Raw genomic sequence first — 16891 nt, 5'->3', positions numbered from 1 at the left:
CCCCCCCATGCAAAGGGCCCCTTCCTGCGCCAGCTGAGCAGCGCCACGGGCCAAACTCCACGGTGGGCGGCAGGCTCTCCCCAGCGGCACCCAGAAACGTGGTTGGCCCAGCTGACTTTTGCCTGGCCAGCCCCCCACAAACAGACACGCTTTCAGTGGCAACATCTGGAAGACCCCCCCAAAAAACCCATTTGGAGTGCCAGCTCCCCCCTTCCGTGGCCCAGGAGTCCCCCCCCCCCGCAGCTGGGGTGGCGGCCTACCTTGGTGGCCACGGCGAAGACACACTGCCTGCACGTCCACGAGCCCTCCACGAGCACTTTGGGAAGGTGGCATTCCTGGTGGTAAGCTGTGAGGGGGTTGGGGAGAGGGGGGGAGAGAGCACAGGGGCATCAAAGGAGAAGCAGGACCCTCCGGCTAGGGTGTGTGGGGGGGGGTCCCCGACCGGAGACTCACCGTGGCTGCACTTCTCACACCTCACCAGCCGGTTCTCGGGGCTGAGGTCGTCCAGGTGGCAGACGCAGCAGGAGCAGTCCTCCCCGGGCACCGCGGCTGCAAGGGGGGGGGGGCATTAAGTGGGCACAGAAGATGCCTCTCTGCTTGCCCCCCCAGCAAACAATTGCTGCCTCCTAGTTCAACTCCTGGTTGAGGAAGCCCCTCCCCAGCCTTGGCCCCCACCTTCAGGCCAGGTAGGCAGCAGTCAGGATTGGGGGTGGGGGGGCGACCCACCTGGGTTGATGTCCTTCCAGAGGACCAGGAACTGGGAGTCGTCCTCGAACTGGACCAGGCACACCTGCCGCAAGGGGTCCACCTGTGAGGGGGAGGCAGAGTGGGCAGGGGTCTGGCCACCTGTGTGTGAGTGGGGGGGGGGGTTCGGCGAGGGGCGGGTCCTACCTTCTTAATGGTGCCCAGGTAGAGGAGCCCGTCTGTCCAGCGCGCCAGGACATCCTGGCCCTCCCAGAATCGGGGCCAGCCGGGGGCGGCGCTGGGGCCCGGCGAGGGGGGCGCGGGGGCCGCGGCGGCCGGGCGCTTCCAGGGGCCGGAGGTCAGGCGGGCGGCCGTGCGCGTCGTCACTCGGGCCGGGGGGGTGGGGGGCTCACTCGCCATCACATTGCGCCCCGCCTGGCTCGGGAAGCAGGAGGAGCAGGCGTCAGTCAGCCCCCTCCCCGGCAGTGGGGGGGGGGGGAGGCGACAACCCCCCCCCCACGCACACACACCCCCAGCCCCGACTCTGAACCCGGGAGGTCGGGACACCCCCGGGGGGGGGGGCTGGGACCCTCCGCTGCCCGCTACATGGAATTTCAGCTCCTGCTAGAAGGGGGGGTCTCCCCGTTGCGGGGGGCGGCTTGTCCCTCCCGCGCCCCCCAGGCCACCGGCCTCCCCCCCTCACCGGGCCTTTCCTGCAGGGGGGGGGGTGGGATCTGCCGTGCTCCCCCCTGGGCGGGGTGGGGGGCGGCTCAGAGGCGCGGGCGCGGGACCCTCTGCGGCTCCATCCTCCAGCCGAGACGAGTGACGCAGCAGCCAGAGCGGGGCGCAGCGAGGGGGGATGCCGAGACACGCCGGCCCTGGAGGCTGGAGGCCCCCCCCCCCCGCCCAATAGCGCCCTGCCCGCGACCGCCCCCTCCCCTGCCCGCCTGCCGGGAGACCCGGACGCGCGGGGGGGGGGGGCGGTGGCGATCTCTCCCTGCCCTGGAAATTGGGGGGGGGGGGCGCAAGGCCAGCAGGACCAGGCAGCGCTACAGCCCCCCCTCACCCCAGAACCTCTGCAGCCCCCCCGCCCACGCACACCTGTCACGCTGCGCCCCCCACCCCCACCCCGCACACCTTGAAGCGTCCTTCAGGCGTTCCTGGGGGGCTCCTCCTCCTCCCTGCCCCCCACCCCCCTCCAGTCTCTGACCTTCTGCTGCCCCTTCGCCGCGGGCTGCTTCGGCAGAGAGGAAGGAGGGGCGGGAGTTCAACCGGTGAAGCTCGGCGCGGGGGAAGGGGGAGAGGAAGAAAGAAAGCTGCACCGGTTGGGCAGCCGCCGCCTCCCCTGACCCCGCCCACCCCTCGCTCAGCCCCGCCCCCTGCCTGGCCTGGACGCCGCGTCCGCCGGAGAGGGCGCGCGCCCGAGGGAGAGGCGTGGCCCGAGCTGGGGCAGCCGGGCGCCGATTGGCAGCAGCCCAGGAGACGCCGCAGGGCGATTGGGCCGCCCCTCGGAAGGGGGCGGGCCCGGCATCCTGGAGGCCGTCCGCGGATTGGCCGCGCTTGCGAAGGGGCGCGGCATGCCATTGGGTGAGGCAGCGCCGAGCCCCGCTGGCCGACGGGAAGGCGGCGTTTGAATCCTGTGGGCGTTGAGGGAGAGCGGCGGCGGCGGCGAGCAACGGTGGGTGCGGCGCTCCCTTCCTCGGGGCATGTGCAGAGTCCTCGGCTGCCTGGATTGGCTATAAAGGAGGGGCGAGTCAGCTGCCTTCAAGCCGTCCCGCTTAGCGTGTGTGTGTGTGTGTGTGTGTGTGGGTTAGTCCGACGCCTACTGAGTCCGACGCCCCCTCACCCGGCCTGGCCTACCTCACCGGGTTGTCGGCGAGGGGGGTGGGGCGGCCTCAGTCACAGGAAGCCTCCCCCTTATAGGTAAAGTTTCGGGGGAGGGGAAGAGCCTTCCTCTGCGGGTTGTCCTGACTGGATCTAAGGACGTCACGCCCCCCGCCCCCCCAGAAGGGACCCCCCCGACCCGGGGAGGAGTGGAGGCGGGGGGGGGCACCGGGCTCCTCCCAGGGAACCCGTCCTGGATCTGGTGGCAACCCCAAAAGCCTGGTGACTCTTACCCCCGGCCCCCTCCCCGGCCACGGAGCCTCCAGCCCCCCCCCCCCACCTCCCGTGTTGACTGGCCTCCCCTCTCTCCTCAGCACAGGTCATTGGAAGCGGCTCCGGACAGGCTTCAGTCCAGCAGCAGGATGGCGGAAGACCCGTTTCCCGTGAGTAAGGGGACAGGCATCAGTGGCCATTTTGTTGACTTGGCTTCTGGGGGTGGACTGGAACACACAACCCCGACGCAGCTTGTTTATGTGCTTCTGCAGGTGACCCTAAGCGAGGATAGTCATAGAGTGGGAAGAGAGACCCCCAAGGAAGGGCCATCCAGTCCAACCCCCGTGGGATGCAGGAACACACAATCAAGGCACTCCTGACAGTCGGCCGTCCAGCCTCTGTTTAAAAACCTCAAAAGAAGGAGACTCCACCACTCTCCAAGGCAGTGAATTCCGCTGTCGAACAGCCCTGGCTGTCAGGAAGTTCTTCCTAATGTTTAGATGGAATCCTTTTTCCTGCACCTTGAACCCGTTACTCCTGGTCCTAGTCTCTGGAGCAGCAAAACACAAACTTACTTCCTCTTCAACATGGCATCCCTTCAAATATTTAAACATGGCTACCATGTCATGCTTCTCTAGACTAAAGATCTCAGATTAGTCTTTTCAGAAACCCAGGCTGACTTTTTGTGATCACAGTATACCCTTCTAAGTGCTGGCAGACCATCTGTCTAATGATCTGCTCCAGAATCTTCCCTGGTATTGATGCCAGGCTGACTGGATGGTAACTATTAGGGTCCTCCTTCCCCCCCTTTGAAGATGGGGATAACATTAGCCCTCCTTCAGTCCACTGGGACTTCTCCTGTTCTCCAGGAGTTCTCAAAGATTACAGACTCAGGGAGCTGGGGTGTTTAGTTTGGTGAAGAGAAGGTTAAGAGGTGACATGATAGCCATGTTTAGATATTTGAAGGGATGCCATGTTGAAGAGGGAGCAAGCTTGTTTTTTGTTGCTGCAGAGACTGGGACCCAGAGTATTTGTAACTGGACTCTCTTCACCCCAGTAATGGACACAAGGTGGCTTTCAATAGTACAAGTACCAGCTGAAAAATCATTGATAGATAGATAGATAAACCTTTATTAGGCATAGAATCCATATAACACCCAACATTGTCCAAACAAGTATCCCATACGTGAGAACCATCGCAGGTAATCATTTCAAAGTTTCTATAAGGAACCTAGCTACAAAAGTTAAAATCTCGCAGGCAGAATTGTTTAGTAGAAACGTAGTCTTCCCCACAGCAGAGTATTCATTAAAGATTATAGGACAAAGAGCAAAAAGTCTGGTCCTAGATCCCTCGTATTTGGGGCAGTCAAGCAATATATGTTCCATAGTTTGTATTGCTGTGATACAATGAGGACATTTTCGCTCTTGCAGGTTGATTCTTTGGAACCTTCCTTGTAGCATAGAGCAAGGGAAGGAGTTACAACGAGCCCTAGTGATTATCCATCTACGCTTGGGTTCCTGGAGTAAACTCAAATAATCTGCCATGTGATTGATTTTAAATTTGATGTTAAAAAAGAGGGGGGAGCAATTGCTTCTCGCCTTATCCTGCAGAACTTGAAACTCTTGATCTAGCAGTCGCCTTTTTAATTGAGAGAAGATTTCAGAAGCTGGCAGCATTTGCAAGGCTTCCCAGGAAAATTCCAGGAAAAGTATTTTAGTTTCCACTGTCCGTCACCACTTGGATTCATGAAGCTGGGGGAGGATAAGATAGATGAGACTGTCAGTATCTGAGTTGAAGCACAGGCGGACCCAAAACTTCAAGGTAACCAGCCAGGCTTTCGTAGCCAGGAGATGTTGTCCCGCTTCCAGACAGAGTGTGGTATATGGAATACAATGTGGCACTCCAAATATTTTATATAGGAAAGCTGACTGAATCCTCTCAACTTTATGATTCCAAGCATGGGACCCAGAGTAATGGGTTCAAGGTGAAGGAAAAGAGATTCCACCTAAACATGAGGAAAAACTTCCTGCCAGTCAGGACTGTTGGACAATGGAATGCATTGCCTCAGAGTAGGGTCAAGTCTCCTCCTTTGGAGGTTTTTAAAGAGAGGCTGGATGGCCATCTGACAGGAGTGCTTTCGTTATGTGTACCTGCAATGCAAGGGTTGGACTTGATGGTCTCTTCCAGTTCTATGAATCAAAGTTATTTGCATATTCCAAAATACTCTAAACATTATAAAACGTTTGCCTTCGCCCAGTTCAGTTCCCTCTCATCAGCTGTGTTGGGTGGGAGACCTTCCCACGTCCCTGGTGGCCTTCGCCTCTAGCCACGCCACACTCTGTACATTTGTACAAGTTTGTCTAAATATCCAGGCAGAACAATAACTCAGTACTTTATTTTGTATTTTAAACATTGCATATTACCTATATTGAGTGTCCCTTGATGCGATCCTTCTGGGCTACATATCACCGCTGGGTTTGTTCTCTGATCTTGGATCATAATAAAAATTTAGTCCTTGATCCTGGTCTGACCTATTTTGGCTGGTTCGCCACGTGTGGTGGGAGGCATCCCAAGTAGCAGAATGGCCAGGTGAAGATGAACCTCTCAGCAGCTGCTGATTCTAATGTGAAGACATTGCCTCACCACCTCTTGATCATGTTTCCGGTGTCTCCCCACCCCCCCACCCCAGTTACCCCTTACAGAACAGAAGGCAAACGTGGATGGTGCGCGACAACCCCAGCTGAAGGCCACCTCCCGTCTTCCTGTGGCTGGTTTGCGGCCGAAGCGCCCGGCCACCTGGGAGAATGAACCCCCAAGAGAGAACTGGGTAAGAAAGCGGGCCGGGAGGGGTGGGGGGGGGTTCAGGGTGAGCCTTGACCCTTTTGTACAGACGAAGTTGCCCACTGGCTGAGTCATCATCTTTTCTTGCTTTCTTCCAGAAACGTCCCCGGGAATCACTTGCTCCTCCCAAAAGAGGGGCTGCCTCACTTGCCATCTCCCAGCCAAAAGTGGCCCCAGCTGCCCCTGTGCTCCGTGGTCGGCGTGGGCCTGGTAAGCTGGGAAGGGGCTGGGGGGTGGCCGGTCAGGAGCTTCTCCCACACCCCCAGCAGGCACTCAGCCTTTTTGTTCCTGACAAGGTTTCTCCGCAGGTTGTCACTCAACTTCTCGAGCAGGAAGAGCCGTGGGAGTGGCTTCCACGGCAGGTAAGAAGGGGATGTTGTTCTTTGGGTGCAATTCTGGGAGTGTGGGTGGCTGAGATCCCCAGGTTTAGTTTCTGGTCCTCTGCAGCCCTGCAGTCGGGTCCCCTTCCAGGCCCCACGTATGCCTGCGGCCCCTGCTTCCTGGCTAGGCTGAAACTGAATGGGTGGTTCCTGGGGCGTTGGCATATCATGAGCTCCTTCCAAACGCTCACTTCATCCTTCCCTCCCAGTGCTCAGCCGGCGTCCGGTGCCTGCAGCTGCAGCTCCGAAATCAGGTAGGAGCCAAGAGCCACCTCTGACATTTGCTCAGGGGAGTGTTTCCTCCAAGAGCTTTAAGTTTTTTGGGGGGACAGACTGTGAAACTTTGGTGAGCATTGGCAAAAACCTTACTTTGGGAATGACTGAAATACACATTTTGAGAAAATCTGGTAAGTAGTGTTAGGGAAGAAGTCCTGTGTTGGACAGTATATTATTTGAGAGTCCAGTGTTTTCAACAGTCAAAGCTTAACAATATCCGAGCACGTCTTGCCTACATAATTTTCTCTCAGGTGTCAGTAATTAAGAGCTTGTGGCTTCCAGCTCTTTCTCAAGTGGCTGAAATACTTGAAATTTTTTTTGCTGCATTCTATAATAACGTCAAACAGTAAAAAATGCATCATGCCAGTGAGAATTGTGTCTTTTATGTTAAATTTGTAGAAGAAGTTTTGATGAAAAGCATTGTCTTTCACTTTCCTCTTTCCAGTTCCTGGTGGGGGAAGGGTTAGGCTTCAAACTCTCGATGAGCCTCCCACCTCTGGTGTCTGAGCATGCATCCTATCTCCACAGCACCCAAAGGTCCTACCGCAGTGGGCGGAGAGAAGAAGCGGGCTCCCTGGGACCTAAAAGGACAGCTGAGTGACCTCCGCACCAAATTGAGCGCTTCCAAGGAAACAATTCAGGGCTTGGACCTTGAGAAGAGAACACTGAAGAAGGAGCTCCAGCAGGCCGTGGCTCACAACAGCGAGCTGGGCTCCCAAGCAAGGTGGGTGGGTGCCAAGAGGGAGGGGCTGCCCCTGGCGCTCTCCTAAGAACATGAGAACAAAGAGCCTGCTGGGTCAGACCAGAGTCCATCTCGTCCAGCACTTTGCTACTCACAGTGGCCCACCAGGTGCCTTTGGGAGCTCACGTGCAGGAGGTGAAAGCAAGGGCCTTCTGCTGCTTCTCCTGAGTACCTGGTCTGCTGAGGCATTTCCAATCTCAGATCAAGGAGGATCAAGATTGGGAGCCATAGATCGACTTCTCCTCCATAAATCTGTCCAAGCCCCTTTTAAAGCTATCCAGGTTAGTGGCCATCACCACCTCCTGTGGCAGCACATTCCAAACACCAATCACACGTTGCGTGAAGAAGTGTTTCCTTTTATTAGTCCTAATTCTTCCCCCCAGCATTTTCAATGGATGCCGCCTGGTTCTAGTATTGTGAGAAAGAGAGAAAAAAATGTCTCTCTGTCAACATTTTTGCCCCATGCATAATTTTATAGACTTCAATCATATTCCTCCTCAGACGTCTCCTCTCCAAACTAAAGAGTCCCAAACGCTACAGCCTCTCCTCATAAGGAAGGTGCTCCAGTCCCTCAATCATCCTCTCTGCACTTTTTCTATCTCTTCGATATCCTTTTTGAGATGAGGCAACCAGAACTGAACACAGTACTCCAAGTGCGGTTGCACCACTGCTTTATGTAAGGGCATGACAATCCTTGCAGTTTTATTATCAATTCCTTTCCTAATTATCCCCAGCCTTTTTCACAGCTGCCATGCATTGAGTTGACATTCCCATGGAACTATCAACTAAGACGCCCAAATTCCTTTCCTGGTCTGTGACTGATAGCACTGACCCCTGTAGCGTGTATGTGAAGTTTGGATTTTTTGCCCCATGTGCATCACTTTACATTTTGCTACATTGAACTGCATTTGCCATTTCTTAGCCCACTCACCTAATTTATCAAGGGCCGCTTGGAGCTCTTTGCAGTCCTTTGCGGTTCTCGCCACCTCTGCGGTTCGGCTCTAATCTCCCTCCATTGTCCCTGCAGCTCCCTGTCCGTGGAGGTGGAAGTGTGGCAGGGCCGGGCAAAAGAGAGTCTTCAGCAACTGTCAGAGCTCTTGGCCAGAGAGAAGCAGTTGCAGGAGACTGTGAGGAGACAAGAGCAGGAGATCGAGGAGCTGCAAGAGGCCACGCAGGCCCTGCAAGAGGCCAAACAGGGCCTGGCTGCCCAGCTGGGCACCACAGAGGTGAGTCGTCTAGTCTGCAGAGCGTCCAGGAGAGGGAGGAGGCCTGGAAACTTCCCTGTGGCCCTCTGGGCTCTCCCTGCTTCCTTGGCTGCTGGTGTGTGGGAGGCCTGACCCTGAGAGGAGGCGCTGGAAAGTGGGTGGGTGCAGCCGTTCAGGGGCCTGCCCCCCATCCCCAACTCTTTCCAGCATCCTCTCGTCCGTGGTGATGTTCAGTAAGCAGCATCTTCCGGGTACCCCAGGATTGCTCTGCCTGGCCAACATGGGCACCTGTGGCTCTGGGCAGGGCCTAGATCCTGTGGGCAGGAGAGCCGGCTGCTGCTGCTGCTCGGGAACGCAAGGGAAGAGTGGTGCTAGTGGGAGACCTCTGCACTCTGTTGCTCTTCTAGGCTCAGCTGCGCCTCGCTGAGGAGACTCTGGCCCGACAAGGGCAGGAGAACGAGGCCTTGCGGTCCCGAGTGGCGGAGCAAGACAAGCGGCTGCACGACTCCGAAATGGAGCGCCGGCACCTGCACAACGTGGTGCAAGAGCTGAAGGTGACCTGGGGCGGAGGGGGTGGTGGTGGTGAGCAGGGGGCTCCTCCTCGGCACCCTCAGCAGCACAGCCGGGCCCCGATGACCGGCTCTCCCTCCCGCAGGGCAACATCCGGGTCTTCTGCCGCGTGCGCCCGCTGCTGCCGTGTGAGAAGCAAGCCCAGAAGGGGGCGGGGCACCTGCGCTTCCCTCCCGAGGACAACAAGAGCCTTCTGCTCTGCAAGGTGGAAGAGGTGGGGCTGGCGCGGGGTCTCCGGGGTTGGGGGACCGCTTCGTTTGCCAGGTCAGTCTGCCTGCTGGGCCCCTCCCCCCCTGGTTGAGGCCAGGAACTCCTGTGAGGTCAGCTGTTGACAGCTGAGAGGTGTCCTGGGGGTCAGCTGCTGGACATTTGTGGGCCGCGCCTTTAGACAAAATCTGGACAGAGCTTAGGACAGATGGAATGGGAGCAGAAATGTAAGATTTTCATTAATTTTGAAGCCACAGGAAAAAGCAGGGTTTACAGGAGGAATTAAAAAATAAACAATACTTTGGCTGTGGTGGGCTTTCTGGGCTGTGTGGCCGTGGTCTGGTAGATCTTGTTCCTAGGTGAGCACACTTCTCTCTGTGATACACCTCTGAAGATGCCAGCCACAGATGCAGGCAAAACATTAGGAACAAGATCCACCAGACCACGGCCACACAGCCCGGAAAACCCACAACAACCAGGTGAGTCCAACCTTGAAAGCCTTCGACAATATGCAGCACTTTGTTATCAGAGCTAAAATTTATTGAAGCCACTGAATGGACCTTTTAAGTAAACACTTAAAATTGCACTTTGGGCACATCTATGCAATTTTAAACAAAACCGGCAAGCGTGCCTCCAGACTTGAGCAAGAGCACTGCGGCCCACGTTGCCATCACACAGGGAGCTTTATTGTGGCCGTCAGAAAGGTGGGAGAACGTGGAGGTTAAAGGCAGGGAAAAAATTCTGCCGTAAACCAAGGCGAAGCAGCCAGGAAGGCCTCCTTGTGGCTCCATGTGCGCTGTCCGCCTTCGCAAATGGTCTGGAATTTCAGGCCCAGGTGCAAACTGCCCAAGTATGCAAAGGAGCCCAAATTATTTAGTGGGGTGAACTCCAAAGCAGACTACAGACAGAGCAGTGTTGGTCCCAAACAAGAGCATGTGGCAAAATCCTAGCTTCTCGTTTGCAGCATCTACTGCTGCCCGTTCTAGCCATGATTTCCCCGCAAAAGAGGTCAGAGGATCTGGCGGGCTCACTCAGTGGAGGGTCCCTCGGGGGTGGCTGCCGACACGAAAACCAGTTTTGCTCCGATGGCTTCATTGCAACCCAAGGCTGGAAATGCAGACCAGGAACGTTGGTCCTCCTGTAGATCGAGCCAGCTCACAAAAGTGCAATAAAAATACAAGGGTTACCAGTACCAAAACCTGCCAAAAGCACAAACGGAGCATGAAACATTCGGAACCGAAACGCGACCCCTGTGAAGTAGGTTTCAGACTAGAAAGGCAGCTTAAAGGTGGGCAGCCCTGAACCTACAGCCTGTGTAAGACAAAGCGAGTTGTTTTGTGCCTGGGAAAGTGAGTTGGGCACTGGACCAAGTACAGCAGAGGGTCCCCCCCCCCCCCCCCCCCCCCCCCGCGCCCCCTGCCCCGGATGGCCACTGGGGGGCTCCTCTGTGGGGGGCAGAACAGGGGTTGAAAATGGCAAGGGTGTTGAGACGGAAGTGGCAGAGTCCTTCAGGTATTCCAACCATTGGGAGTCTCCCAATTACAGCCCTCCAGAGGTTCACAAACTGTGTGTCTCATCTGCTTTGCGAAGTGGTCCTACTGGCAAGGGCTGATGGGAATTGTAGTCCATAAATGGGAGGCCCCTGGTGTAGAACCCTGAAGGCTGAAGGGGGCACGGTGAGGCTCAGGGCTTTGCACCCCTTGCCTGGCATCTCCAGCTAAAAGAATGAAGTCCCAGGTAAAGCCAGAGAACTCTCCCAGAGGGTCTTCAGGGAGTGCGGCTGCTGCACAGCAAGGAGGATATTCTGGAGCTGGGGGAGGTTCAGGAAGGTGCTTCAGGGGGGCTGGAGCCCTCTTTCTGGGAGGACAGCTGATTCAGGCAGGCCGCTACGAGGCAAGGGGCGTTCTGTGCACAGCCCCTCGTTCACTCCAAGGCACTTGCTTGCCTGGTTTGGGGGGACCAGCAAGCCTCGGGTGGGTGGGCCAGCAAGCGTCCAAGCACTGAAAGGCCTATGTGTGAGTGGTGAAGTCAAAGGAGTTTGTCAGCCCCTTTGAGTCTCCTTACAGGAGAGAAAGGGCGGGGGTATGAATCCAAACTCTTCTCCTCTCCACTCCCCTCCTGCTGCCTTTGACGCAGGGAGCGTCTGTCGTCCACAGATGGACAAAAAGCCCGTTTCCTTTGGGCAGCTGCTGTTGGTCTCGGATCTGTAAAGATTCTTCTGGAGCCAACCTGTGCGTACCTCCTGATGCTCTTTAAGGAGGGGTCCCCGGCCACGTTGGGCCCTTTGGAGTTCTGACCCTGGGTGGGGGGTGGGGAGCCAGCCACACGCCCTAAGGAAGTCCCATGGGGGGAGGGGAGGGGAGGAGAAGGGACGTGCCTACAAGCACCACACTGAGGGCTCCTGCTCTGGACGGACCCCCTGGTTGTCCCTCCTTCCAAAACCGGAGGCACCGCTGGTCCACGGGACTGGGGGGGATGGGTGTGTCTCCCCGCCCCCTCCTGCCGGCAGTCACAGCACAGCCGCTTCTCTCCACAGTCCCACGTCGGGCGTGAGCACAAGGATGACATCACTTATGAGTTCAACTTTGACCGGGTCTTCCCCCCCTCGAGTCTGCAGTGGAAGACGTGTTTGAAGAGATTGCGCCGCTGGTGCAGGTATGGGCGGGGGGGGGGTCCCGTCCCGAGGAGGTGGCGGCTCTCGGCCCCCCTTGCGGTTGGGTCTGGTCTCTGACGGAGGCTTCCTCCCCTTCTGGCACAGTCTGCCCTGGACGGGTACAACGTGTGCATCTTTGCCTACGCTGGGACGTGTGGGGAGCTGCAAGATCAGCATACACCATGGAGGGGCCGGAGGACCTGGCCTCAAGCACAGCTGGTATGATCTCCCGGGCCGTGCGTGTGATCTCTTCCAAGCATCTAACGAGATGGAGGCACAGGTCTGGAAGGTGACGCTCGGAAGCGAGGAGATCGGCCAGAGAGCAGAAAGAGTCTCACTATGTTGACTCAGTCTAGGGTTAGAGTTCAGAATTCCAGTCAGCTTCTCTCCAGATGTTCATGGATTACAATTTCCAATTGGCTATGCTGGCAGGGGCTGATGGGAATTGTAGTCCATGAACATCTGGAGAGCCACAGGTTGCAGACCCCTGGTCTAGCCCGTAAACCAAACGGCTGTGTCAATGTGCACAACACCCTGTGGTACTGCAGATGGGGGTGTCTGCAGCTGCTTCTCCAGAGGCCGAGGGGAGGCTGCGGGGCGGCTGTCTGTGAAGACACAGAGGAAACATCATGCTTCCCACAACAGACCCCCATGGTGCTGCTGGTGTGTGGCCTGCTCAATGTTGCCCAGGGGACGCTGGGCAGGCAAGCCGTGAACGGAGGCAGCCGCTTGGGGTCGGGCGCTCGCTCCCTCGGCTCCATGCAGTCCTTGGTGTGGCCCCCCCAGCCCTGAATGACAGACCATCCTTTGTCCTACCCTCTCTTCCCTCTGCCTCCCTTCCACTCGCAGTACCATTTCACAGCCAACTTCCTGGAGATCTACAACGAAGCCCTAAGTGGACCTACTGGAAAGGCGGCCGGAGCGGGAGCTCCTGAGCTGGAGATCAAGCTGGTGAACTAGAGTAATGGAGGAGCTGCACATCTCCAACCTGTCCTATCGCCCCGGTCACCTTGGAGCAGGAGGTACCCCCCTGGTCGCAGCCCACGTGTGCTGGGGTAGGCTTCGCCAGTGCAGGGCCTTGTCTACTCTCTTCCCACAAGGGTAGTTGCCCCTCTCATTCCTGCCCTCTGCTGCCCCCCCAAGGTGATTCAGTATTGCAAGTGAGTAGCTGTGTGTGTGTGTGTTGGGTTTTTTGCATGTGCACCCAGTTGGCTTCTGCTGAAAAGGGGAAGGGGGGGGGTTCTGGCACTGATGCGGCTCAGCACGTGTGCTGGCTCCTCTGGGCAGGATCTAGACCTTTATGTTCACTCGCAAGAGCGCTTGGACTGGAGCCCTGCATTTGGGGAGGCTCACCCCTGGAGACCCTCATCCCGAGGGCCCGTCCTGCTTCTGCCAGCGAGCGCTCTCCCGTCCCCTCCTCTCCCGACCAGGTGCTGAAGCTGCTGCATGGACGGCTGTGCCAAACTGCCTGTGGCTAAAACTACTGCCAACGAGCGGTCCTCCCGGAGCCACAGCCTCTTCCAGCTCCACATCGAGGGAGAGAACGCCAGCCGGGAGGTGCGCACTTCCTGTGAGTAGCAGCACCAGACACGGAAGAGGGCTGGAACCCACTGGGGTGGGGGGGCTCCTCCCGACCAGTTTATTTCCAGTTCCAAGACTTAACTCCTGTGAAGTCTTTGGATCCCAGCGCCCTTCAAGCCAGTCTTCTGGTTCATGGCTGGGCTGGGTTCCAGGCCCGTGGGGGTCCTCCCTCCTGCAGCGCCAGCTTCCCCTCTAGCAGGTGGCCGGGGACACCCACGTCACCCTGACCCCCTGCCCTTCCTCCTGCCCCCCTGCTGCAGCTGTGCTGAACCTGGTGGACCTGGCCGGCAGCGAGCGCCTGGAGAAATCCATGTCGAAGGGGGAGCGGCTGAAGGAGACCCAGGCCATCAACAGCAGCCTCTCCAACCTGGGCCTGGTCATCATGGCCCTCAGCAACAAGGCAAGCCGCTCGGAGCCCCGCCTCTGCCGCAGAGCTTTCGGGGAAGGGGCTGCCCCGTTTCTGTGGGGCTCATCTTCTCCTGGATGTTCCCCCACGTTAGACGGGAAGAACACTGGCAGGAAGCTGCTGGGTGGGGCCACTTTCCCTGCCCCGTCTGGCCCAAAGAGCAGCATTGAAACTGTACTCTTTAATAGATATACTGTGTGCCCAGGACAAAGTCTATATAAAAATACTAACACAATAACGGGATAAATAATGCATAATGCTATTAGAAAGGGGATCCCAAAATATACACTTAAAACTCCGAGGGTCTATTTTGGGATCCTCCCTTTCTGTGTGTATTGTGTTGTCCACGTTTTGTATATTTATTGTTGGTATTTTGGTCTGTTGATAGACTTTTTAATTATTTCTATTAAAGGTATAGTTTTAAAGCTGCTCTTTGAGCCAGACAGAAATTTTTGTTTCTGCATATCTATACTGCTTCTGGCTCATCTTGTACGCTGTGCCACTTGCCCTCCCTCCTGCCCCCCCCCCCCCAACTCACACACACTGGAGTATCGAATGAAGTAGACTGGCCAATGTACAGGTGTAGGTGTGTTGTCCCCTTCCCCCCACGGCCTGTCCTCATTTGAGATGGTGAGGACAAATGAAAAAAAGAACTACAAAGTATTTTGGCTTGCTTGGCAGTCAGTCAGTTTTATTACGGCCATTAGGCCAGCAAAAAAGAGAAGAGAAGAACAAGAAAAGGAAAGAACAATAAACAAAAGAAAAAAAATCAAATTTGTACAGAAATCCATGGTATAAGTCTATACACAAAAAATATCATCAGCTTGTAGCATTATTACAGTCTCCATCATGTGGTCTGGCTCTTGGTCCTAACGTGATTCTTGGCTTATTATGTGCCAGCATACAACATTTAGCTACCTGCTGAGATATAAAAGAAACTCGGTCTTCCAATAAAATTCTCACAAGGACTGAATCGGAATTAACTATAGTTAAATTTCTGTACTGAATGAACAATGGGTGAATTAAAGCCTCCCTTTTCCCTTTATGGAGTTCGCAATGCAATAGAATATGTAATATGGAGCCCACTTCCCCTGAGTTTCAAACACATAATCTCTTATGCCGTGGGATGTTTTGAAATCTGCCCATTCGATTGGCCCTAGAAAAGGCCCAGCGGCTCGCTTGGCAAGTTTCTTCCTGGTGGCAAACAGGCCACTTGGCTTTGGCCTTTCCCTTAGCTGAGGGGGTGGGAGTGATTCCTCGGAGTCCCTGGCCTTTGACTGTCTGTCTTCCCAGGTTTGTTTGTTTGTTTGCTTAAACCCTCTTCAATCCCTGCTCACCCTCGCCTCTGCCCTAATTTCTCCCTTCTGCAGGAAGTGCTCCACGTGCCCCATCGGAATAGCAAGCTCACCTACCTCCTCCAGAACTCTGTTGGGGGGCAGCTCCCAGATGTGAGTGGCCAATGGTGCTAATTGTTCACAGGTGGAGGGGGGGAGGGCAGTGGCTTTTGTGCCTGCAGTGCTGTGGGATGGGAGCTTCATGTCCCCTCCCTCAGCTGTTCAGGTTGGGATGTTTCAGAATATCTCGCCCTTTGGAGGAGAACTTTGCAGAATCCCTCAACTCCTTGCCGTTTTGCCAGAAAAGTAAGTGATTGGGGGGGGGGGGGGCAGACGGGCTTCTCGGGCCTCCTCGTGAATGATGTTGGGGTGGTAGGAGGGGAGGGGAGAGGTTGGCTCTTGGGTGAGGTTCTACAACTACCTTTGATCTTGCTCTGCAGGTGAACGAGTGCGTCATTGGTACAGCACAAACCCAACCGCAAATGAGGGTCTCTGTATCCCATCCATCAGCAGGCGCCAAGGCCACACCTATCGAGGCAGCGGCCTGGTTTCCCTCCTTTTTAAGTCTGTCTCTCCTTTTCCTTTGTTCTCACTGTTGCATATATTAATCATTAAACTTTTGAAATCAGCAACAAGACTTAGTTTCGAGCCAAACTAGTCCAGGAAAGTTCAAGCTGCCTCCACGGCAGCAGTAGGCCTGGCCAGGGTGGGCAGATTTTAAAAAATTATTATCTAATGGTTTTAGAAGAATACAAAAATACATCCAAGCAAAATGCAATTTAGGAACAGAGGATGAAACACAGTTATGAATGCTACTGAATTATTATTAGAGGACAGTGGGGTTTGTTGGCTATATGGCTGTATTCTAGTAGCATTCTTTCTTCCTTCCTGATATTATTCTGCATCTGTATTGGCATCTTCAGATCCCGAAGATGCTAAAATACAGATGCAGGCGAAATGTCAGGAGAAAATGTTACTGGAACACAGCCATACAGCCCAGAAACCCCACAACACTCCAGTGATTCTGGCTGTGAAAGCCTTTGACAATACACTAAATCATTATACATTTAAAGGAATGTTTCATTCAATTAACACTTAAGCTTTTATAAATTCTATTAACTTCTATGGTTTTACTCTATCGTGATTAAAGCATCTAATTCCTAATCTCCCCTCTAATCTAAAATTTTTTTTAAGAAAACCGTCCCTTCCCCCACCCCCTTTTCCCTCCCATTCTATTTCCCAGACTTCCACTGCAAAACCATTCATTAAAGTTATTTTTACCCAGTAATAACTAACAGATTAAAATATTCCCTAAGGTATTAAAAATATGAAATCTTCATGTCCCTTAGACATAAAACTGTCCTAATATCGGGAACTTTATCATAATTGTTAAACTACACTATCATCCGATATCCTATTCCAAGGGTAATAGACGTGTGCCGCCTTCAACTCAAATTAACAGAATAGTGGAGTTTTGCAACTCCTGATCACTGTTTATTAGTATTCAACTAGTAAAATATGCATGTCACTAACTGTTGTCATGGAATTGAACCAAAGCTGCTGCTTTTTCACACGGGTCTCTGATGAAAACGAGAAGGGGGGCACCTTGACCGCAGGTGGAGCTCCCTCCCCCTGCCGTCTCCGCCGCTTCAGCAGGCAACAGAGCAGGGGTCGAGGCTGGCATGCTGGCTTCCGGGCAGGGGGCGCCAGCTCCGGAGCCCTGCCCTCTCCTCCTGGGGGGGGGGGGCTCAGTAATCCCCGGGTTGGCCAAGTTGCTCTCTGACTGCTGGTGGACGGGGGCTGTGGCTGACTCCTAGGGAGGGGGCCAGTGGGCCAGAGGGAGAAATCAACACGCCATTGGCCAATTAAACGGAACCCCCGTTAACTCTGAAGGTCACACAGAGAAGATTTGTG

The 16891-nt window shown here is 55.3% G+C and overlaps 2 protein-coding genes and 1 pseudogene across 2 annotated transcripts in view; 1 reads left to right on the top strand and 2 right to left on the bottom strand.

Moving 5' to 3' along the window:
- The window catches only part of LOC125429569 (transcription initiation factor TFIID subunit 4-like), a 2483-nt gene extending 215 nt beyond the window's left edge, over positions 1–2268 (bottom strand). The window contains exons 1-5 of the mRNA XM_048490795.1: positions 1822–2268; positions 892–1119; positions 727–808; positions 454–549; positions 261–346 (exon numbers count right to left, since the gene is read on the bottom strand). Of these exons, the coding sequence (XP_048346752.1) occupies positions 261–346; positions 454–549; positions 727–808; positions 892–1119; positions 1822–2268 (939 nt within the window). The remainder of the gene's footprint in view (positions 1–260; positions 347–453; positions 550–726; positions 809–891; positions 1120–1821) is intronic.
- The window catches only part of LOC125428777 (zinc finger protein OZF-like), a 798123-nt gene that overhangs the window by 435185 nt on the left and 346047 nt on the right, over positions 1–16891 (bottom strand). The gene's annotated exons all lie outside the window — the stretch shown is intronic.
- LOC125429565 lies at positions 2315–16332 on the top strand (annotated as a pseudogene).

The sequence above is a fragment of the Sphaerodactylus townsendi genome, linkage group LG03 (genome assembly GCF_021028975.2).
Source record: "Sphaerodactylus townsendi isolate TG3544 linkage group LG03, MPM_Stown_v2.3, whole genome shotgun sequence".
Classification (NCBI taxonomy): domain Eukaryota; kingdom Metazoa; phylum Chordata; class Lepidosauria; order Squamata; family Sphaerodactylidae; genus Sphaerodactylus; species Sphaerodactylus townsendi.
The sequence above is the reverse complement of the archived record's forward strand: the minus strand, read 5'-3'. Positions and strand labels throughout refer to the sequence as shown.